Source organism: Dipodomys spectabilis, unplaced genomic scaffold, assembly GCF_019054845.1.
Source record: "Dipodomys spectabilis isolate Male_0828 unplaced genomic scaffold, ASM1905484v1 ptg000174l, whole genome shotgun sequence".
Taxonomy (NCBI): Eukaryota; Metazoa; Chordata; class Mammalia; order Rodentia; family Heteromyidae; genus Dipodomys; species Dipodomys spectabilis.
Genome location: NW_024870851.1, coordinates 1,683,815 through 1,703,360, shown reverse-complemented (window position 1 = coordinate 1,703,360; position 19,546 = coordinate 1,683,815). Strand labels below are relative to the sequence as shown.

At 39.9% G+C, this 19,546-nt stretch overlaps 1 protein-coding gene across 1 annotated transcript; it reads right to left on the bottom strand.

Annotated features, from left to right (window-relative positions):
• Positions 1 to 5,040: 5,040 nt before the first annotated feature.
• Positions 5,041 to 8,337, bottom strand: Atp5mc3 (ATP synthase membrane subunit c locus 3). The gene is made up of 5 exons (XM_042694137.1): positions 8,229 to 8,337; positions 7,926 to 8,034; positions 6,720 to 6,797; positions 5,784 to 5,977; positions 5,041 to 5,301 (listed from the first exon to the last, which is right to left on the bottom strand). The coding sequence occupies exons 2-5, from the start codon at positions 7,962 to 7,964 to the stop codon at positions 5,187 to 5,189; spliced, it is 426 nt and encodes a 141-aa protein (XP_042550071.1). The 5' UTR covers positions 7,965 to 8,034; positions 8,229 to 8,337; the 3' UTR covers positions 5,041 to 5,186.
• Between the last annotated feature and the right edge of the window lie 11,209 nt (positions 8,338 to 19,546).

Below are 19,546 nucleotides of genomic sequence, written 5' to 3'. Positions count from 1 at the left end.
GCCTGTTTTCTTAGCCAATACACAGCCCTGATAACATGCTGTTTTTTCTATCAGTTTGTTTTCATAAGCTTTACAACCCTGCCAGAAAAATCACAAGTCTAGGTTAGTAAGGTTCACTGCAGATTTGTTATTTATGTAGAGCAGCGTTCTTACTGGTGCTGTGAATATTTGTGTGTGTGTGTGTGTGTGTGTGTGTGTGTGTGTGCTGGTATTGGGGCTTGAACTCAGTTCTTGGGAGCTATCGCTTCACTTTATTGCTTAAGGATGGTTCTCTGCCTCTTGAGCCACAACTTCACTTCTATCTTTTTGCTGGCTATTTGGAAATAAGAATCTCAAAAAAGGGGCTAGGAAGGTGGCTCAGTGGTAGATCACTTGCCTTGCATGCCTGAGGCCCTGGGTTCAATTCCTCAGCACCACATAAGCAAAAAGAAAAAAGCCGGAAGTGGTGCTGTGGCTCAGGTGGTAGAGCGCTAGCCTTGAGCTGAAGAGCTGAGGGACAGTGCACAGGCCCAGAGTTCAGGCCCCACGACTGGACCCAAAAAGAAAAAAAAAAAGATTCTCAGAAAAGTTCTAACAGGGCTGGCTTCAAACCATGATCCTTAGACCTCAGCCTCCTGAGTAGCCAGGATTACAGATGTGAGCCACCAGCACATGGCTGCTAATTACATGTACTTCGCAGCATATTCTTTCTTCCTTTACATTTGTGCACATATGTATGTGTGTGTACATGTACATGTGCATGTGCATGTGTGCAGACACGTACGCCAATGCCTGGACTTGAACGTACGGTCACTTGGCTTTCTTGTTCACAGCTAGTGATCTACCACTTGAGTCATGCCTCAAGATGGCATTTTGCTGATGAACTGAAGATGGAGTCTTACAAATTTCTGCCTGGGCAGGCTTCAAACTATGATCTTTCAGGTCTCAGCTCTCTAAGTAACTAAGATTATAGGTGTGATTCATTGGTGTCCTGCCCTTTCCTCATTATAATTCCACAAACTCACTTGGAAGATTATACCTCTTATATTTAAAATTTTACAGAAACCAAAACGCAACATCCCCTCAAATCAATTTTTTCACCTTATTATCCCTATCATAGTCACACTAGAAATCAAAGCATGAAGTTTGAAATAAGATCTTAATTTGGATCCTAGTTACTAAACGGCAATGCAATTTTGGGAACTGTTTTTGTTCTCTGAGCTTTCTTTTCATCTTGGAAACAAATCTTAGTTGTACAGGCTTGCTATGAGGGCTAAATGGCACTATATGTGCCATTAGCATAGAGTTGAACTCATTAGATGTACACATCTTTTCTCCTGACTTGTCCCTGAGATCTTGGCAGTTAATCCCACTGACACTTCTTTTGCAGGTTCTTCTTTAAAATATTCATGTTTGGGCCTTTTATCCATTAAGAAAGCTATTAGAGTAGCCAGTGCTCCATCCTACATGCTGGTCTCATATTCATCTTTCTAAATCACAGCTTTGAACTTTGAATGGCTGCCTGCAAATTACATGAGTAAAACTCATGCTCATGTCTACCAAAACTTAATGTTTGCTACTCATGACATTTATTTGAATTATTCACATACATATCTAGTGTTTATACCTAGATGACAAGAGCTAGTTCAAAGATAATTTTACACTCAAATCTATTTTGAGTTAATCTCTGAAACTTAAGAAATATCCCATTTCTGGACTGGGGATGTAGCTCATTGATACAGTACTTGTCTAGCATGATGAGGTTCTGGGCTTGATCCTCACTTCTTGGGGGATGAGGTGTGATAGGAATCTCATTTCTGTAGTAAGGAAACATACTGCCAAGTAAGAAGAATGCCTGGAAATCTGGAATATCTTAACATTTAGACTATGTTCAAATGCATCACTATAGGGTGCTTTTGCCTGGTGAAGTTTTTAAATAGGCCAACTATTATCAATAGAACATTTCATATTTGCTTAGTGCATCTCTATCAGCCTCCATTCCTTAGTAAACACCATTTACTATTGGTATTTGTAAAGTTCATAAACTAAAGGAGGTGTGATACTTGTGATAAAAGTGGTACACAATAGCATTTCTGCCAACAATTGATGTGTTGTTTTTATTTTTTTTACCAGTCCTGGGGCTTGAACTCAGGACCTTCACACTGTACTTGAGCTTCTTTTGCACAACACTAACATTCTACCACCTGAGCTACAGCACTACTTCAGGACTTTTCGTTTGTGTGGTACTGAGGAATCAAACCTAGGGCTTAATGCATGCTAGGCAAGAATTCTACCCCTAAGCCATATTCCCAGCCCCAAGTAGATGTATTTTTTTTTTAGGGGGGGGGGGCATCCTTTCAATGTCATTAGTTTGCTAAAAACAAAAACAAAATGATATACTGAGCTATACCTTTTTCTTTTTTGGGGGAGGTCTGGTCATGGGGCCTGAACTCTGGGCCTGGGCATTGTCCTTCAGCTCTTCAACTCAAGGCTAGCGTTCTACCACTTGAGCCACAGCGCCACGTGCAGCTTTTTTCTTTTTGCTTATGTGGTGCTGAGGAATCGAACCCAGGGCCTCATGCATGCAAGTGCTCTTCTACCACTGAGCCACCTTCCCAGCCACAAGCTATACCTTTTTCTAGACTCTTTGTTCAGTAAAATGAAAAAAGTGCCTCAAGTCTCTTTGTGTGTGTGTTTATGTGCATGCTCCTGTGTTTGTCCTGGGGCTAGTATTCAAGGCTTTGTGTTCTTGGCTTTTTTGTCCCAAGCTGGTACTCTACTACTTGAGCCATACCTTCACGTTAGCTTTTTGATGTTTGTAGAGTTGAGTCTTGTGGATGGTTTCGAACCATGATCCTCAGATCTCAGCCTCCCGTGTAGCTAGGATTACAGGCATACACACACACCAGCTCCCTGCTCAAGTGTTACTTTTTCATAATCAGCATACCCTCATTAGAGGCATCTCCTGCAACAATCACAATGTTTCAAGTGTTTTTCAACCAAACCAGTACTAGGAATAGGTCTTTATGAAGAATGATTTTATTAAAGTGAACTGGAACAGAAGACTAAACTAGGTATTTCTCTATAACTTTTAAAATTTGTTATGATTTTACTATGTACTTTATTACACAGCACAGCTATTTTTAATGATAGTAAAATACAAGTTAGACATTTTAAACATTTTAGATCAGACAGGTAAAACATGTGCAGTGTTGTGCAAGAATCACCACTACATAGTTGCAGAACACTTTGGGAACTAAAAATCAAACCCATACCCATTAAGCTGTGACTCTCCTTCTTCCTAACTCTAATTAGCTTTGTATCTATGGATTTGCCTGTTTTTGATAGTTCAGTTAATAAAGGGAATCAGACATATTTAACCTGTCATCTTACACTTCTCAAGATCTACATGTTTAGAATGTGTTAGCACTTCATTCCTTTTTATGACTCAGTAACATTCCATTATATGGATTTACCACATTTTGCTTTTCTACCAGACATTTGGTTGTTTTCATCTTTTGGCTACTATGCTATGATAAATACTTGTGCATACATTTTTGTTTGCTTACTTTTAATGCTTTTTATTATATCTTAGTATGGAATGTTAGGTTAAAGATAACACTTCTTCACATTGCTCTGTTCAAATACTGGGTAGCATGTGGCAGCATTCAAGAAAATAGTTTACAGGAATTTTTTATTAACTGAAAATAGTTATAGCTCTAGTTCTCTTGAACTTTGCAAGAAAGTAGCATATATATATATATATATATATGTATATATATATATGTATATATAAAGTGACTCTCACTCTTATGTAAGAAAACCACCTGGAAAGCCTTTGTTGAGGTGCACATTATGAAATCTCATGTCCAAAGATTCTAATTCAGTGTCTGGAGACTAGGAATTTGTTATTTTCAACAAGCACCATAGATGATTCTCGTTTGCTGTTGCTTTTGTGCCAGTTACTGGGGTTTAAACTCAGGGGTTGGGCATTGTCCTTTAGCTGTTCTTGCTCAAGGTTGATGCTCTACCACACTTGAACCACAGCTCTACTTCCAGCTTTTTTGGTGGGTAACTGGAAGTAAAAGTCTTATACTTTCCTGCATCGGCTGGTTTTGAATCTCAATTCTCAAATCTTAGCCTTCTGAGTAGCTAGGATTATAATCATATTGGTACCTGGCTCATAAGTGATTCTGACTGAGGTGGCCTTGCTACCAGACTTCAGATTTTCTTCTATCTGGTTACTCTTTCTCAGTTGAAATAAATGAGGCAGAGTCACTAAAGGAGTAAAATGTAGTATTTGTATTGTCCTATTCCCAGTTCTCTTAATCTTCCCATAAACCTTAAGCATAGATGATAATTAACCTAACTATACATTTAAAAAAAATTGCTAGGGGAAAAAATGTAATCTTTCTGAATTAGCACCATTTTCTTCCTTTTAATAGAAAAAATCTGACTAAGAAGTAACATGCAGTATTAGGAACACAATACCCATTCTTAAGACTCCAACTATAAACATGTTAGCTGCAGCTATAAGCACTGATTTGACATTTCATTTTAAGAAAATGTAGCCAAAGCCGGGCGCCGGTGGCTCACGCCTGTAATCCTAGCTACTCAGGAGGCTGAGATGTGAGGATCACGGTTCAAAGCCAGCCCAGACAGGAATGTTCGTGAGACTCTTATTTCCTCCCAGTTTAAGGTTTCAAGTCATAAAAAGCTGACATAATTTTTGTATCCAGCTGTGTAAGCTCAGCCAAGTCAACTTGGAAGGTATTTATAAATATTCTAATGTTATCTCTTAAAAACTCAAATTATCTTGAGCAACTATCTTTAATCATATTTACAGAATGAAAATATTCTTCAGGATGAAAACATTTCTCTATGAATAAACAAAAGCCCCAGATATAATGAAGTGCAGAAAACCTTAAAAAGGATTGTCATGAGAATTACATTAGGTTCTAGGGCAACTGCTATAATGTCCTCTGAATTGGACAGCATGCACCTTAATGAATCATCTTTGTGATGATCCAAATTTAGGTAAGTACAAATCACAGCAAAAAATTAAACTTTTCATCTTTAATGAAATGACTTTGGAAATAACGTACACTTCCATGACACCAACACTACAGTTTTGGGAGTCACAGTAAGATACACAGAATTACATCCGTAATTTTCATGAATGCCAACATTTCAAGCAGTAATTTCTGTTACATGGCAAACAAGATCAAGAAAGCAACCATCAAACAAAAGAGACCCATAGCTTCAGACAAGGCAAATCCCAGGATAGCATATGAGAACAGCTGCTGCTTCAGCGAAGGGTTTCTAAAAAAGATATAACACAGAACTGTTACTTTAAAATAATTTCAACTTCTTTGGTAAATGTTAAAGATTACTAACAGGATCTTTGTAAACTGGGACATCCACTACAAGAGTATCCACATAGATCTCTTGCTTTTACCTCTCATATTCCTTTCTCCTCAATCTTAACCACATGGTAAAAAGGTGGGGAGCTATCTGTATGTACATGTATCTATATTACATTCATTTACATCCACTTTGACATCCTGCCTCCTTCAAGGCTGACCTCAAACCTGTGATCCTCTTGTGTCAAATGTTTTGGGTAGCTAGGATCACAGGTGTTTACCATCATAACCTGCTGACATTCTTCTTATTTCTGATTGAGATAATACATACAAAAATATAATGTAAGACACGGTAGGCACTTAATATAAAATGGCTAGCATTCTGTTTCTAATTATTATAAGCACCATTTCCAACTATTAATTTATTAAGGAACTGATTACCTGGCATAACCAATTATAAGACTGCCAAAGACTGTTCCAATACCAGCACCAGAACCAGCAACGCCTACTGTTGCAGCACCTGCACCAATAAATTTGGCAGCAGTATCAATGTCCCTGCTGATTGCACTGGTCTGAAATTCCCTTGAGTTAATCTGGCACACAGCATTCTGGGCCCCATTAAATACTGTAGAGCCCTAGAGAACAAGAAAATAAAGGTAAAGGTTAAATCAGTAATCACAGGTATTTTAATTACTGTACTGTCAAAATAACTACTCTGTATCATAGCTAAGTGTGAAAAGTTAACTGTCTTAACACACTAAAAAAAATCAGTTTAGAATAACTGATTCTGAAGGTGTGAATGCATATTTTGTAAGGGAATGAGCGGGAAAGAGAGAACAGCTGACATTAAGCAAAAGGAAAGAAATGTACATATCATCTGATGTGGAAGAAATAACTGTATTGTCAAAGCTCATAGAACTCATAAACTTTATAGACCACAATAAAGACAATTTGCCCCAAGAAGGTTAGAATGTGTTTGTGACTTTAAGTATCACGATCCCACAATACTGTGAAATTTATGTAATCACTTAATCACAATAAAAAATTGCTATAAAAATGAAGAAAAATATGCTTTTTAATAGAGTAGGCCTTTCAATAACTGGCTATTCTAATCTTAAATACAAGCAACTCAAAAGTGTAGACTTAAATACTGAGAACAATTATTTTTGGCCTAACTCAGGCAGCTAAATCTTTGGGTATAGAAGTTTCTCTCATTGAATCATTCTCTACATATTTTTATTTGATAAACAAGTGCAGAAAATTCCCCTGAAACCATTCAGTAATGAGCTTCCAACTCCCCTTGCTATCTCTAGTCAGAACTGTGGTAAAATGTACTCATTTAGCGTTACCTAATTTCTAGTATTATGGGGTTCTTACCTCTCCAGTCCTAGTTTCTGGTCGAGTTAACACCGATGCAGAAATTGGTCTGTATGCCATTCTGGATCCAGCTCGGATCTATTAATAAAAAAGATTCTGAGTATTAAGAATACAGAAAGGACTCCAAGGACCTTTCTTGTACCATGAGCTCTAAAACAGCAAGCAGCAAAAATGGATCAGAGACTTATTATGTATTAACTTTAATCATGCTTGGTAATTTTTTAATAACTGAGGCAATTTTAATAAAGCTTCATTCTAATGAAATTGCAAAACTTGCTTTATAAAGTATTTGTAATACTCTGAACAAAAGTTCATATAATATTGCTTTTGACATCTTAATTACTGTAATGTCACAATGCAGTTTGTCTGACACCCTACATACTTTCCTTACTGTGGATCATTAAGTATATTAGGAATGTCAGTATGAGCACTCCATTAAAAATGGCCCATCAGTTAACAGGAATTCTCACACATTCCTCTAAGCCCACTAAGCATATATTTTAGAAAGGAGCTTAAGCATTTCTACATCTGTTTAAGAATCTTAAGTGAAATACTCTCATAAGGACATAGTCCAGTGTGGCTTCTCTGTCCTTGAGTGTCCACTACACTAAGGTCACAGAAAATCCCTTCAGAACCAAAATCTAATTTCCTAAGACAAATCCTCCAGATATAAACCTTCCAAAATGGTCATGGAAACAATACCCCAGAGGCAGAGAGAAAGCCTCGGGCTGCCCCCCGCCCGCCCACGTCTGGTGAGCCCAAGTCCCTCCCTCTGCAGCAGCGAGTTTGACCTACAGATAGGCCTAGGAGAGCACGGTTGCAATGAAACTAGGCCTCAGCGGCCTCCTCCCTCACCCAGTACCCCAATCTTTGCTTCGACCCCCAACCCGTGCGAGACTCTGACAGATAAGGTGCGGGAGGAGGCGCTTCCGGTTCAGGAGTGAGGAGGATTTGACCTACCCTAGTGGGGCCTGACAGCTAGGCCTCGGCTGCTCTCTGTCACCCGAGAGGGGGAGAGGGGCTATCCGAGGTGCCCCGGGACCCAGAGGAAGGGAGGGAAAGGGCACGGGGGTGAGGGTGAGGGTGGGAGCCGCGCCGGGAGAGGACAGGACGCCCCGCCCGCCCACGGGTTGCCCATTCAACAACGTGGACGCCTTGGCCCGGAGGCCCGGCCCTCAGTCCCGAGGCCCGGCCCGGGTCACGCACCAGAGCGGGGGTGCAGGCGAGCTTGGCGCAGGCGAACATCTTCGGTTCTCGGGCGGCGCGGCAGCTGGATGTGGGTGACAGGCAACGTGGGCTCACTCCCGCTTCCCCTCTGCGGAGGTAAAGAGGCTTAAGGTCAAGTGCCCTCCAGGGGCTTGTCCTTCCCGTCCAGGCCCCAAGAGCTCCCGTGCAAGCCCCGTCAGCCTGGGCCCCGTGCCCAGCGACACGCTACCCGAATGAATGGTCCCTGCAGGCCGCTGCTCCGCCCCGGCCAGGCCAGGCCCGACTCCCGCGCCCTCCACTTACCTTCCAGGGAGATGGCGGCGGCAGCGGCGGCGGCAGAGGTCGAAGCAGAGGGGCTGGGCGCGCAGGCGCGGTCCGGCTCTTATCCGCGCCGCAGCACCCGGATGGAGAAGGCGGAGTATGGAGTGCACAAGGAAGAAGCTCAAGGTCACTTTGTAATAACTTTATTGGTGTCCCGCCGAAAAGTACACGGACAGACTGGCCGTTCAGGGAGAACGGAACGGTGTCTTTCGCCTTTGGTATCTGAGCTGAGTAGACAAAAGAGATCCGTTTTCTTTATTTTCACACTTTGTAATTTGTGGCCTTTTACAGATTGTCACTGCAGTTTACCCGACGGCCCCTTTCCTGATCCTTGAAGCGGAGGCTTTATTTAATACTTGACAAGAATTTGCCATCCCCAAAGTGTTTTCTTTCAAGGAACCAACAGGGAAAACAGTCATGATAATGACTAACCCTTCTAGCCCAAAGAAGACCTCACCTGGAAGTGCTAGGACAGAAGTATGAGCAAATGACTAAATCTAAACGTTGTCTCTAGGCAAAGTGAGATTGGTAAACTTTTCATCCACTTCTAGAACTGGAAGAATTAAGGTATTATATTGTGTGTGTGTGTGAAAATGTTGAAAGGGGTGACACTGGTCAAGATGGATTGTCACCATGAGCTACTTTGTTAATGGCAACTCCTCTGTACAACTTCTAAATAAATAATTTTTATGTAGAATGTTAGACTGAAAGAAAAAAAGTCTGGGTGTTTACCCAATTTTGTTTTTTTCTATTTTGGGACAAACAATTATTGCAGATAAGTACAGAAATGTCTCAGAAAAAGATAGCTCTTGTAAAGATTCTTAAATCATGTTATACATTGACTTTATAATAACTACTGTGATACAAGCCAACCCCAAAGATTAAACATCCCAAGGCTGGGGATATAACTCAGTGGTAGAGTGCTTGCCTAACATGCTTTTCCAACTCACAGCTAATCCCCAGTGCCACAAAACAACAAACCAAACAATAGCAAAACATCCAGAATGTTTAGCTCAGGTAATGGCTGGAAGCTGAACTCTACCTAGAATGTTGTTTTACTAGTATCAGCCCAGAGCATCTTAACTGATTAGCACAAAGGTAGTATATTATCTAGCAGCAACTCTAGGGAGAAAGCCCTAGAACAAAAATTTATAAAGAATACTTTATTGATCCACCTTCAGCTGCAGTGATTCAAAATAACATGAATGTTAATAGTTTAGACACAAACTGTAGCCCACAAAATAGAGATAACTCACATGTACAGTTGGACAAAAGATTATTAGCATAGTTTCTCAAGTACTCAGTTCAACTGTAAAGTATGTAGTGTCCTGTGGTGTCTACTATGCAAGTTAGGCTCTATATTTAAATAATTGATCCCTGGAATTATTCTACATCCATTGGCATACAGATTTAGTTTAAATGACATTACTGTCTCTTCAGCACAAAGTCAGTAACAATTACCTGTTGAAAAGAAGACATGAGAGAGCCTGGATGCCTAATGATCTCATTGGGTTAAATAGACACTAGATGCCTTTGACAGGGACCAACTTAGGGGTCTGAAGCCCAGCTTACTTGTTATGTTGAGAGCCTTGACCACAGCCATGGTTTTATGGTGCATTTCCAGATAGATTAATTAAAACTTTGCTTGGTTTTGCATCCTAAAATTTACATTATAAGAGGTGGGGAGTGGATTTTTCTCTTTTTGTTATGGTATCTTTAGTTGTTTGTTTTTTTTTTTGGGTCTGGTCTTGGGGCCTGAACTCTGGGCCTTGGCGCTGTCCCTCAGCCCTTTATCTCAAGGCTAGCGCTCTACCACTTGAGCCTCAGCGCCACTTCCAGCTTTTTTTTTTCTTTTTGCTTATGTGGTGCTGGGGAATCGAACCCAGGGCCTCAGGCATGCAAGGCAAGCGCTCTACCACCGAGCCACCTTCCCAGCCCCTTGTTTTTTTTTTTGAGAAAGGGTATCACTATATAGCCCAAACTGACCTCAAACTTGAGATCCCTCTACCTTAGCCTCTCAATTGCTGGGATTACAGGTTCACTAGCATTCTTGACTGGATCTTGGAGTTGTTAGAGAGAGGACAGGTACACTAAAAATTTATAAGAAGTCTTGTCTGAAGGAAGTAGGCTTAAGAGGAAGGAGAAGATGAATGGAGAGAGGGATGGTGGATGAATACAGTCAATGTACATATGTGAATGAATTCAGTCATGTATCTGTGTGAAAACGGAACTAGGTAACTTGAGCAGATGGGTGATATACATGGGGAAGGAAAACAATGGAAGAGGTGACACTGATCAAGATTAATTATACTGATAAACTGACTTGTTGAATTAAAGCCTCTTTGTACAACTATTTAAAGACAATAATAATAGGTATACCTATGTATGTATATACACATATAGTTTTGTTGGTCATGGGGTTAGGACTCAGGTCCTGAGTGCTGTCTCTGAGCTTTTTTGCTCAAGATTAGTACTCTAACACTGAGCCACAGTGCCACTTCCAATTTTCTGGTGGCTAATTGGAGGTAAGAGTCTCATGGGCTTTCTGTCCCTGCTAGCTTCAAACTGAGATCCTCAGATCAGCCTCCTGAATAGCTAGCATTACAGGCATAAGCCACCAGTGCCTGGCAAAAATAAATTTTATCTGAGTGCCAGACTCACAGCTGTAATCCTAGCTACTCAGGAGTATGAGAGCTGAGGATCACAGTGTCTGACTGAAAAGTATCTAATTTTCTGTTTCTTTTTTCTTGGACAATGGGGCAGTTATAAGTTATGATACTGTATAATTTGTTAATACATAATAGAGCCAAATGATAATGTCATGAAGAAAAAAGATTAGCTCAATACAAAAAAAAATGATAGTTTCCAAATACAATTCCATTAATCTGTTTTATCTATTATACCTTCCCCCCCCCCCCCCCAGTTGTGTGGCTCGAACTCTGGGCCTAGGCGCTGTCCCTCAGCTCTTCAGCTCAAGGCAAGTGCTCTTCTACTTGAGCCACAGCACTATTTCCAGTTTTCTGGTGGTTAATTAAGAATCTCACGGACTTTCCTGCCTGGGCTAGCTTTGAACTGCAATCCTCAAATCTGATCCTCCTGAGTAGCTAGGATTGCAGGTGTGAGCCACTGACTCTCAGCTCATTATACCTTTTTGCAATGTGTTTCTGCCACTCATTTAATCAAGCAGTAAAGTCTATTTCTTTTTTCATTAGGACTAGGCTGGTCATGTGATTTGCTTTGAGCCAGAGGATACATTGGCAGTGACAATGTTATGTCTAGGCCTATGCCTAGGCTTCAAGAGATCTTGTGGCTTTCATTTTTTCCTTTGTTTAAGACCACTATGTTAAGACTCTGTTAGACTGCTGAATGTTAAGGAACCACAATGGACAAAAAAACCAAAAGGCCTCATAAAAGAGAACTGGGATTTCAAACATGTGTGAATGAAGCCATCTTGGAGTCTCTAGCTCTATTCAAGCCTTTCCAGTCAATACAACCGGGAACAGAATTATGCCATCTTTAATGAACTTTACCCAAATTCCTGAATCAAAAGAATCAAGAGCAATGAGAGTAGTTGTTTGAAGTGACTTTAAGGTAGTTTGTCAGAAAATAATAGGTAACTAACATACAGAGTCTTGTTCCCACTTCAAAAATATTGATTTTTTAGGATTCCTTAATTCCAAATTGTTAATAAGAGTTGAATTCTTTGGTGAAATTTTTGAAAGGAGATTAATTCAAATGGCTCATTTTCCCCCTACTACCCTGTCTTTTCTTTAGCTGGAATTTGGATCCAAAGAATGAAAGTGAAACAATTCTGCTGCTAGAAAGGCAACAGACATACCTTAAGTATGGAAAAGCTGGAAACGAAATGTCTTAACTTTTTTCCCTTTGAGTAGCTACACCAGCCCATAACTATGTATTAATGGATTTAATAGTACATGAAAAAATTCTATTTGGTTAAGCCTCTAAGCTCAGTTCTGTTATATGCAACCAAATATAACTACAAATAATTCTACAGGTTTTTGTACTTTTGAGCTGTTTGGTCTTAGGCTGTGATCACAGCTGGAGTGCCTTATCTCCCATAGAACTATATTATTTTACATCTGTCCTTTCTTCCTTGTTCAATGATATATCTGCTATGGACCAATCAAGAGACAAAAACTACTGAAATTAAAACGGGGGCAATTTGATATTAAAAAACATTGCTAATCACTGAAAAGTGTCTATTAAAAGACATATTATGGACTCTAAGGGTACAATCATAGTACTGTGGGAACAGCTACTATCCATAGCTGAGGGCAAGTGAACAATCAGGAAGAAAGTTAAACTCTTTACAATCTCTACTACTTGAAAATAAAGGAACTTAACCATACACAGTTGGTAGCATGTTACACAGAGCAAAATGAGTTTGCATGAAAGTATAGAAAGTAACTCCCTGCTCATTCTGCCCCCTCAACACTGGCTTCTTTGATGTTCCTCGAACATACCAACCACACTCCACCTCAGAGAACTGTACTTTGATTCTTTCAGCTTAGAATACCTGTCCCCCAGATATCTACTTGGGTGGTTTGGATGGCAATCCCACTTTATTCAGGTCTTTGCTCAAATGTTACCTCTTAAAAGAGGCTTTTCTGGCTCCATTACTTGTCTTTTATCTTCCTTCAGCTCTCATTGCTACAGGGCATCATTTATTTATTATCTAGTTGGTTCTCTCATTAGACTATTAGTCCATGAGAGCAGCGATTTTGTTTTGTTCATTGCTTGGTCCATCAATAAGCACTCAATAAATTTCTCAAAAACGAAGTTTGAAAAGGAAAGGAGAAGATGCTAACATCACTGTATTATGCATTACAGTAAGTACACATTATTTAACATTTTCAGAAATAGTATTTTAAGTAGATGCTGGTGGCTCATGCCTGCAATACTACCTAATCAGGAGGGTGAGATTTAAGGATGATGGTTTGAGGCCTGCCTGGACAAGAAAAGTCCACTTAACTCATCTGCAATTAACCACAAAAAGCCAGAAGTGGAGCTGTGGCTCAAATGGTAGAGCTCTAACCTTGAGCAAAAAAGCTCAGGGACAGTGACCAAGTCCTGAGTTCAAGCCTTGGGACTGGCAGACACACACACACACACACACACACACACACACACACACTTAACTCATCTGCAATTCACACACACAAACACACACACACACACACACACACACACACTTAACTCATCTGCAATTCACAAAAAGCCAGAAGTGGAGCTGTGGCTCAAGTGGTAGAGCGCTAGCCTTGAGCAAAAAAGCTCAGGGACAGTGACCAAGTCCTGAGTTTAAGCCTTGGGACTGGCGCGTGTGCGCGCGCTCGCGCACGCACACACACACACACACACACACACACAGTTGTGTATGGAATTCAGGATTGGCACACACAGGCAGTTATATGTGAATTTTGCAATTTACAGTACTAAAAACTGTGTGTGGAAATGATAAGATTTATAATGCAACCCTTGGTTACATTATTCAACCAATGGTAAGTATGACTAAATGCTACATTTCAGTTGCTTTCTTTCCTTTTTTTGGCTGGTCATAGGGCCTGAACTCTAGGCCTGAACACCATCCCTCAGCTCTATAGCTCAAGGCTAGCACTCTACCACTTCTGCCACAGTGCCACTTCAGGCTTTTTCTGTTTATGTGGTGCTGAGGAATTGAACGCAGGGCCTCATGCATGCAAGGCAAGCACTCTACCACTGAGCCACCTTCCCAGCCCACATTTTCATTTCTGAGGATGGACTTGGGTACACTTTAGGTAATAGCTCTCTCAAGTGCTCTTCAAATTATGCTCAAGTTCTTTATTTATATCTGACTACGCGTCTGTTGAAAGCACTGTAAGTGTGTGACTGTGTGTGTGTGTGTGTGTGTGGCTACACATGTGTGCACACACATGTACCCTCCTAAATATTTTGCCTGGTGTTACTTATCTATAGAAGGGCACTATATGAATTTTATCTATCATTTTAAAAAAAGAAAGCAAATAGTTTAAGTCTTCATTGTCCTTCAAGAAATTAAGACCATCTGTATTTTTAGCAAACCCAGATATTAAACTTCTGGCTATGAGATGAGAATTTTATAACACTAACAAAACATTCAGAGGGCTGGGAAGGTGGCTCAGTGGTAGAGCGCTTGCCTTGCAGGCATGAGGCCCTGGGTTCGATTCCTCAGCACCACATAAGCAAAAAGAAAAAAGCTGGAAGTGGTGCTGTGGCTCAAGTGGTAGAGCGCTAGCCTTGAGCTGAAGAGCTGAGGGATAGCGCTCAGGCCCAGAGTTCAGGCCCCACGACCAGACCCAAAAACAAACAAACAAACAAAACATTCTGATACCAATTGATACTAATTTTGCCTTCAACACTAGTCCCAGTGAGGTACTTGAGGGCTGTGTATGAGGCTGCTAGATTAATTAGAGAATTTCTGGAGTTTCACTATTGTAAAAGTGATGATCCACTTTTGAATCATCATGGTTGTTGAAAAGAATAAACATGGTTACACAGTACTAAATCATGCCTCGCTTGCCACCTTTTTCTATGACTGATTTTTTTTTTTGTTGGTTATGGGGCTTGAACTCTGGGCCTTGGTGCTGTCCTTCAGTTCTTCAGCTTAAGGCTAGCACTCTGCCACAGCACCACTTCCAGCTTTTTCTGTTTATGCTGAGGAATTGAACCCAGGGCTTCATACATGCAAGGCAAGAACTCTACCACTGAGCCACCTCCCCAACCCTCTCTGACTGATTTTCATCTACCTTTTTTTAACCCATCTCACTCTCATAAGAATTTCTGATCTATGAACTTCAATAATTAAGTTGGGGGCTGGGAAGGTGGCTCAGTGGTAGAGCACTTGCCTTGCATGCCTGAGGCCCTGGGTTCAATTCCTCAGCACCACATAAGCAAAAAGAAAAAAGCTGAAAGTGTCGCTGTGGCTCAAGTGGTAGAGTGCTAGCCTTGAGCTGAAGAGCTGAGGGACAGTGCCCAGGCCCAGAGTTCAGGCCCCACGACTGGACCCCCCCCCCAAAAAAAAAAAAATTAGGTTAGTTTCCTATACCATGTCCTCAAGCCAGTTAACTTGGCTTAAAGTAATAATGACTATCTGATAATTTTAAGAAAAATGTGATTTTGGAGGTAAATCAATAAAGGGAACATGCTACAAAATAGGGTCTGTAAGTGTAATCATCAAGTTTTGTTTATAGGCTAAATTAGGTGCTACTGAGATTGCCTTTCTTGTTTAGAACTAAGCAAATGCTTCAAGTTTTAGGTATACAAACATATTTGAGCTTGAAGCAGAAACATGAACAGATGAACATCCACAAGCAAGAACTAAGCAAAGCATATGGAAAATAAAGGCTTTAATGTAGCAGGTTAGATTCCTTCACTGAGTTATGAAAATTCCCATCTGCAAAGTGCTTGTTCTATCTATTATATTTTTACTCAGCTTTGGACCATCTTAGCCAGCAGGTCATGATTTCAGGAGAGTGGCTCTGTGTGCTCTGTATGACCACATATTAGTTAATTGCAAATTCTTTCTGTTATTCCTGGTTGATTTTGGTCTGATTCTATATGCTCTGCCCTTCTTGACTGTTTAAGGGAGTTTTCTCAACTTGTTCTACTAGGGAACTCCTACCTGCAAAAGATCACAGACAGACTTCCTGTCAGAGTGAAGACTTAAAGTACCAATGAAACTTTATAAAGGCCTTTGATTTCCCTCCCTCCTTCCCTCTCTTTCTTCCTTTTTCTTTTCCTTCCTTCCTTCCTTCTCTCTCTCTCTCTTTCTTTCTTTCTCTCTCTCTCTTTCTCTCTCCCTTCCTTCCTTCCTTCCTTCCTTCCTTCCTTCCTTCCTTCCTTCCTTCCTTCCTTCCTTCCTTCCTTCCTTCCTTTCTTTCTTTCTTTCTTTCTTTCTTTCTTTCTTTCTTTCTTTCTTTCTTTCTTTCTTTCTTTCTTTCTTTCTTTCTTTCTTTCTTTCTTCATAGTCTTAATTTTCCTCATTCTAGACTCAAATCTGGCAACCTTTCTGTCTCTGCCTCCTAAAAAGTCAGAGTTACAAGTGTATACCACTAAGTCATCATAAGTTATAGGCCAGCCTGGATAACATAAACTGTAACAGAACAAAACAAAGCAACCCTAAACCAACAGTCACTCTTCAGATCTTTAAAAAAAAATCAGGAGGATTTTGAGGATTTTGGTTTGACCTTTAATTTTGTAAAAATATAGATCCCCAAAGCAAATAGTGCTCAAAAAATAAGATAAAAGCAAATGCATTTCATTTAAGTGATAAAGTGAAAATTTCAAGTTTGTTGTCTTGAGTAGAAGTTGCGTGATAGGAAAAGATGAATCAAGCATCAGCAACACTGACCGAACTCCATACATCCTGAGATTTTTTTTTTTTTTAACTCAACATGTCTCCCTGGAACCATTTACCTAGATACCCAGGGTCTATGTTCAGTCTCATTAAACATATAGCTAACTTAGGGCTTGGGTACCATCACTGAGCTTTTCACTCAAGGCTGGGGCTTTACCACTTGAGCCCCAGTTTCATTTTTGGTGGTTAATTGGAGGTAAAGTCTCACAGACTCTCCTGCTAGGGCTAGCTTTGGATCACGACCCTCAGATCTCTACCTTCTGAGTAGCTAGGATTATAGCTGTAGGCTATCTACTTTTGGTTTATATGCTTTTCAGTTTTAATCTATAGTTTATCTTGTCTTCCTCTTTTAAGTTCATAAGTTGAAAAAATTGTGTTGTCATATAGTTTTGTACATTATGAACTTTGGTGGCAATTTTTCTTCATGTCACTTAACCTGTTTATCAGAGTTCCAATAAATTGGTAGTTAGATCTACAGGCCTACTAAAATAGCTTACACAGATAGGATGGGGTACTTCCATTAGGAGGTACCATTTAGGAAATGCAAATATCTGATTGTCTTTCTTCTGATGTTAAAATTGATCAGTGAGGTCAGCCTCATTTATCGTCAAGTGCCCATTAACTTTTTACTTCGTGATTTTAGTGCTCATTGATAATTATTGCCTAATCCATGATTTCAATTAGAATTAAAAATAATAACATTCTTTTTCCTATCATGTCTTTTTTTCACTTATCAGCTGAAATTATTTCACAAAGAATTTTCCCTTGTTAACTAGATGGGTATTTTTAACCTCATATTACAATTAGAACAGAAAAGCCATGATAAATAGCAGGCTATTTTCTTTATTTACCGGTTTTCAGAATGAGTGATATATAATTTTGAATCATCAGGAAATAAGGACAGAAAGATCCATCCCATAAAGTAACAGTGGGAAATTCCTATTTAAGGGAATTTGGATCATTTCCCACCTTTGAAAGAGATCTGGACTGGCTGTTCTGTGAGATGACATCTTACAAATCAAACTCTTGCCAGGAGGGGGTTTATGCTTGCAATACTAGCGACTCAGGAGGTTGAGAAAGGAGGATTTTGGTTTGAAGCTAGCCCTGGCAGACAAACTTGAGAGACTCTTATCTTCAATTAACCCCCCCAAAACAGAAGTGGATCTGTGGCTCAAGTGTTAGAGTGTCAGCCTGAGCAGAAAAAGCTAATGGACAGTTCCTAGGCCCTGAGTTTAAGCCTCAGTACTGGCACAAAAACAAAACAAAACCCTTCCCCCCACTACTAACAAAACAAAATAACAAGAAACAAATTAAGCTTTTATGAGTTCTTATAGTTTATAACTTTTCTTGTTCAGTAATTTTTTTAATTCTCAATTTTCGAAATGAAAATCAATTAATATACTCCGCTGTTCTTTGAAGATTAGATGGTAAGCTAATCTACAGTACACTTTATTTGCTAAAGAATTTGCAGTAATTTTATGGATTTGTTTCACAGTTCTAGATAGATGATTTTTTTCCAGAGATTATTTTACTATCTTTTAAAATTTTTCTGTAATTAAAAAAAATTAGATTTCAAACTAAAAATCTTTAAATAAAAAGGAAATTCATACAGAGAACAAAACTAATATTTTCTATTTACTCTTCACCAATTCTTTTTATATCTTTTTTTTCATTTTAAATGTTCTTTTTTATTTATTTATTTGGGTCCGGTCGTGGGGACTGAACTCTGGGCCTGGGCACTGTCCCTCAGCTCTTCAGCTCAAGGCTAGCGCTCTACCACTTGAGCTGCAGCGCCACTTCTGGCTTTTTTCTTTTTTGCTTATGTGGTGCTGAGGAATCGAATCCAGGGCCTCAGGCATGCAAGGCAAGCACTCTACCACTGAGCCACCTTCCCAGCCCCATTTTAAATGTTCCTTATATATCATATATACAATACAGTATTATCTGCATCCATACACAGCTATGCATCTATATGCATATAGGCTGTTATATATATATTTATTAATTTTTCTAAGCCATTTGAAAATAGATTGTTTGCATCATGTGCTACAATATTTCTGTACCTGTTCCCTAAAAACAAGATTTCCTTACAGTACCACAGTACAGTTACAATTTAACATTGATATAAAACATTATTTTATGTTGCTCTTGGGGCTTGAACTTAGGGCTAGGCACTTTATCTGGGCTTTTTGCTTAAGGCTAGTGCGATACCTGACCACAGCTCCACTTCTAGCTTTTTGGTGGTTAACTGGAAATAAGAGTGTCATGGAGCCAGGTGCTGGTGGCTCATGCCTATAATCCTAGCTACTCAGGAGGCTGAGATCTGAGGATTGCGGTTCAAAGCCAGCCTGGGGGCTGGGAAGGTGGCTCAGTGGTAGGGCGCTTGCCTTGCATGCCTGAGGCCCTGGGTTGGATTCTTCAGTACCACATAAGCAAAAAGAAAAAAGCCAGAAGTGGCGCTGTGGCTCAAGTGGTAGAGTGCTAGCCTTGAGCTGAAGAGCTGAGGAACAGCACCCAGGCCCAGAGTTCAGGCCCCATGACCAACAACAACAACAAAAAAGAGTATCATGGACTTTTTCACCTGAGCTGTCTTGGAGCCACAATCCTCAGATCTCAGCCTCCTGAGTAACTATGATTAAGAGAATGAACTACCAGCACCCAGCTAAAGCTTTATCCAATCTGGAATCCATATTCCAATTTTATCTATTATCCAAACAAGGTCTTGTATGGGATTTTTCTTCTCTAACTTAGGATCCAGTAGAAAATCACATACTATATCTCTTTATTATAATATAGAACATTTCACTAGCCCTTCTTTATTCCATGCTAGTGACAGTTTTTACATTATAAAATTATAAAAATTGAATTGTAAAAATTTTATTAGCATATATTAATTACACAAAAGGGT

Bases quoted from the DNA above. Each gene is read 5' to 3' on its own strand.
- Atp5mc3 (XM_042694137.1), bottom strand. From the start codon at position 7,964: ATGTTCGCCTGCGCCAAGCTCGCCTGCACCCCCGCTCTG. The intron at 6,798-7,925 runs GTGCGTGACCCG...TTTTATTAATAG, and splicing joins TCGCCTGCACCCCCGCTCTG to ATCCGAGCTGGATCCAGAAT. The intron at 5,978-6,719 runs GTAAGAACCCCA...CTTGTTCTCTAG, and splicing joins CAGAAACTAGGACTGGAGAG to GGCTCTACAGTATTTAATGG.